The sequence below is a fragment of the Asparagus officinalis genome, chromosome 5 (genome assembly GCF_001876935.1).
Source record: "Asparagus officinalis chromosome 5, Aspof.V1, whole genome shotgun sequence".
Lineage (NCBI taxonomy): Eukaryota > Viridiplantae > Streptophyta > Magnoliopsida > Asparagales > Asparagaceae > Asparagus > Asparagus officinalis.
Window position 1 is genome coordinate 128,159,873 of NC_033798.1, and position 4,189 is coordinate 128,164,061.

General features: G+C 37.1%; 1 protein-coding gene across 1 annotated transcript in view; it reads right to left on the minus strand.

Annotated features, from left to right (window-relative positions):
* Positions 3,976-4,189, minus strand: part of LOC109842594 (early nodulin-like protein 3) — a 2,766-nt gene continuing 2,552 nt past the window's right edge. The window contains exon 3 of the mRNA XM_020411451.1: positions 3,976-4,179. Within this exon, the coding sequence (XP_020267040.1) occupies positions 3,976-4,179 (204 nt within the window). The remainder of the gene's footprint in view (positions 4,180-4,189) is intronic.

A 4,189-nucleotide genomic window follows, 5' to 3' on the forward strand; every position in this document is an offset into this window, starting at 1 on the left:
GTAAAATCGGGTTTTTTGAAGAGGTTGCATTGGAACTTGAGGGGAGGGACCTGAACATAATTTTTTCAAAAAAAAAAAAAAAGAGCTGCAACACATTGTTGAAAGGGTTTTTTGAAGAGGTTGCATTGGAACTTGAGGGGAGGGACCTGAACATAATTTTTTCAAAAAAAAAAAAAAAAAGCAGAGTAAAATCGGGTTTTTTGAAGAGGTTGCATTGGAACTTGAGGGGAGGGACCTGAACATAATTTTTTCAAAAAAAAAAAAAAAGAGCTGCAACACATTGTTGAAAGTTGGAAGGAGCTAGGGCACATTGAAAATTAGATTTTAGGGCCTAGAAGCAATTTACCCTTTATATAATTTCGGTGATTTCCATCTTCAGTATTCAACTCGCCATGGGATGATATCAGTATGATGGGACTTTGTGACTATATTCTATTATCACCCTAATGACTCCTGTGCGAAGATCAAAGATGAGCTCCTAACATTTGCATGATGAACGGTTGCTCGCTCTCATATCTTTGATGTAGGTCAGGATTCATAATGCGCAAAGATCTGTTAAGGATTACTTTATGGTGCTAATCCTTACTAAATGACAATGCATCCTATGAAATTATTATTGGGAAACATGTGGTCCTGATGAAAGGATGTTTTCGGTGTTGCCGAAAGCAAAGGGATTGATAATTGATGTAGCTAGGTTGCATGTAAATATATAGATCATGCGCTAACTAGGGCACCAACTTAGAATCTAATAGCATCACATTCATTTTGGTAGGGGAACAGAATGATTTTGGTTCGACACCTTGAAGTGGGCTTTTGCAGTTTAAAGGGATTGAGAGCGATTGATTGGTGGCGGTGTCAACCTCTTGTCTCTTTTGTAATAATTTCCCTCAAAAATGTGAGTTTCTCTCTGAGCGGGAGAGTTTGTTTTGGAATACATAAATTATCGAACAAACAGTAACGAATCAATGACAAAAGAGCAGGGGTGCAGTCAGTTCGGATACGGCTCAAATATGATGCTTATCGTATTCATATACGCTTACCTATCTCAGATACAGATACGGATACAGATATACCTCTGTAAGGAAAATTCATAACCATATCCGCTAAAATCTGATACGATTACGGATGAATAAGCGGATATGCACGCGGATACAAAACGGATATGAGAGAACTAAAAAGTATTGAGAAAAACCTAGTTCATGTGATACAAAAGAGTTCGTTAATATGTTCATTGTAATAAAAAGTTAAGATTAGACATCTTAATCATCAAAATTAATCACAAATTCATAATCTAAGAATCGAAACTATCGTAAGAGTATGACTAATATGTATTCGGATATTTCGGATACGAATACGGATATTTCACTACAAAGCCATATATGTAACCATATCCTATCGGTTATAGATTTGAGTAACCATATATGTATCCCAACGGATACGGTTACGGATATTTTCTCGGATACAGATACGGTTTAGCACCCCTACAAAAGAGTAATAAGCGCAAACAATGCAAGAAGAATTGCAATTGTGCCAACTTGGAAATTGATGCTAAAAATGTGTAAATCTTCTACTTTCTCCCCCTCGCGATTTTGGGCACTCTCATATTTTTCCTTCTTCTGTTTCCATCCAACCCGACAATTTGTTGGACTAAAATAAATCGAAATCTTAATTTAAACCCAGGTCAGCTAGAGGTGATGGATCTTTTACAATCTTAAACATTGTTGAGACTATTAACATGTAGATGTAGTTCTACGTTAAATAGGATAATAGAGAGTGACGATTTTAAAATAGGAGTTCGGGTTAATACCTAGTGACTATAACTTTTACGTTAAAACCGGTTTCTAACCTCTCTTTAAGGCCCATTAACTCTTGGTTGGACACGAAGGCTCCCCACAAACCTGAATCAGAATATATAATTACTTTAAAATCAAGTTAAGACTTGATCGATTGCTCGCGGCCGAACTTTTTGGTCTAGTTTTCGCACAGGGTTTAGTCCAAATTGAAGCGCACTATTATACTTCCGGCCCGTTAGAGTGGTTGAGCCCAACTAGGATCATGTATTGTTTAACAAGTTCTCTTGGACTTTATTTTTATGGCCCACATCTCATTTGGGTCAGGTTTACGCCGACAAAACTTAGTGGCTGTTCTTTTAGATATTAATCCGCAAATGTTTCGTTTTTTGTAATTGGTGCCCAATCTTCGTATTTTGAATTAGTCCAGTGTTTTAAAATTAGTCCATCTAAATTAGCCCAACCCTTCAAATTATTAACCACAGCTTGCTTTGATTAACTAGGTAATAATTTCCAGATTAAATTAGATTCGATTTTCCTTATTATCCAAATTGGCTCTTTTCTTTACTTCTTTCTTCTTCTTCTTCTTCAAGATTATACGAGGGGAAATCAATACAATTGGGTACAGTTTGGCAAAGGGTTAAGTGAGGGGTTAAGGAGACTTAACCCCTTCTTAACCCGTAAAACAAAAAAAATCTATACAGGGGTTAAAATGAGTTAACCTTTTTATAATTTGTCAAACATAAAAAATATAGAAGGGTTTTAAGCTAACCCCTCTATAGGGATTAAAATGAGTTAACCCCTCAAAATGAGGGGTTTATTAGTACTCCTATTTAGAATGATTAAGAGTTAATCATTCTAATTATAAAGAAAATAGTCAAAATCATTGTTATTCCGAAACACTAAAACTGGTCACAAGGGCTAAAATAAAACTTATTTAACAGGTTAATAATTTAGTCATTCGGATTATCGAATGGGTTAAGTACATCAATCCTATTAGCATCTGAATGCTAATCAAAGCTTATACCTATTACCCAGGAAAACTCGTTGGAAAATAGTACAGCTAATCAAAGCTTATACCTATTAGCATCTGAATGCTGGGCCCATCACGCGGACTAAATTAATTAAGCCTAAATCAACCTAATGAAGATTAGGTCAAACTTTTGGCTATTTTATCTAATTAGACGAGAACGATGGATCGCCAAATCGGGAAAACAAAATCATATGAAGGCCCTGAGCAGAAAATCATATGACTGAAGTTGACCCCCAATGACCCCGTTAATTTCTTTACACTTATTTTATCACTGAGCCGTCTTCTTGTTTCATTTGTTTATATTAGTTTGTATTGATTTCATGTTGTTTATATTAGTTTCTTATTTTATTTTATATCAGTGTTTAATATTTGTAGTGATTCAGTATAACATTTTAACTGATTTATACTTATCATTTATATTTTTTAGAGTGGTATATATATTGTTGTCCATTGCGGGTGACAATAATGGTTGATGGTTGTCAGATTCCAACTTAGTTTATGTTTTTTTACCTCTTCCAAATTAAAAGCAACTAGTGTGAACACCTTGCAAAGTACGCTATTTTTTTTTGTCCCAGTAATTCTAGTTTTAACTATTACAATATTTTTAGTTTTTTTGAATTGTTAGTGTATCCCTCTTCTGCTACAGTTCTGTGTGCTACAGTAATATTTTTAAAAAAACACGGTTCCCTGCTCATGTTGCTACAGTATAATGTTATATTGATTGTTACTATAACATGACTGTAGTATGAATAATGAATCCTGGGTACTCTCATCAGGAGTAGATGATAATTGACCCACTTACCCAACCCCATTTTCGTAATTTGCCCCTCCCCCCAAATCCTATTTCTTCACTCCCTCACTCCGCTCAAAATTCACAAAAATACCACCAGAACCCAAAAAAAAAGAAAAATGTCGATCGCCATCATCGTCTCTCTCGTCCTCGCCCTAATCACCGCCGCCTCCGGCACCGACCACATCGTCGGCGGCCACCTCGGATGGAACCCCAACATCAACTACTCTCTCTGGTCCAACAACCAAACCTTCCTCGCCAACGATTTCATCTGTGAGTCCACCAACAATCCAAAACCCTAACCCTAGGTAATAATGATAATAAAACCCTAACCCTAACCCTCTCTCTCTCTCTCAATTCCCTCAGCCTTCAGGTACATCAAGAACCAGTACAACGTCTTCGAGGTGAACGAGACCGGCTACGACAACTGCACCATGGACGGCCTCGCCGGCAACTGGACCTCCGGCAAGGACTTCATCCTCCTCACCAAACCCAAGAAATATTATTTCATTTGCGGCAACGGTTACTGTCAGAGCGGGATGAAGGTCGCCGTCACCGTCCATCCCCTGCCGGCCA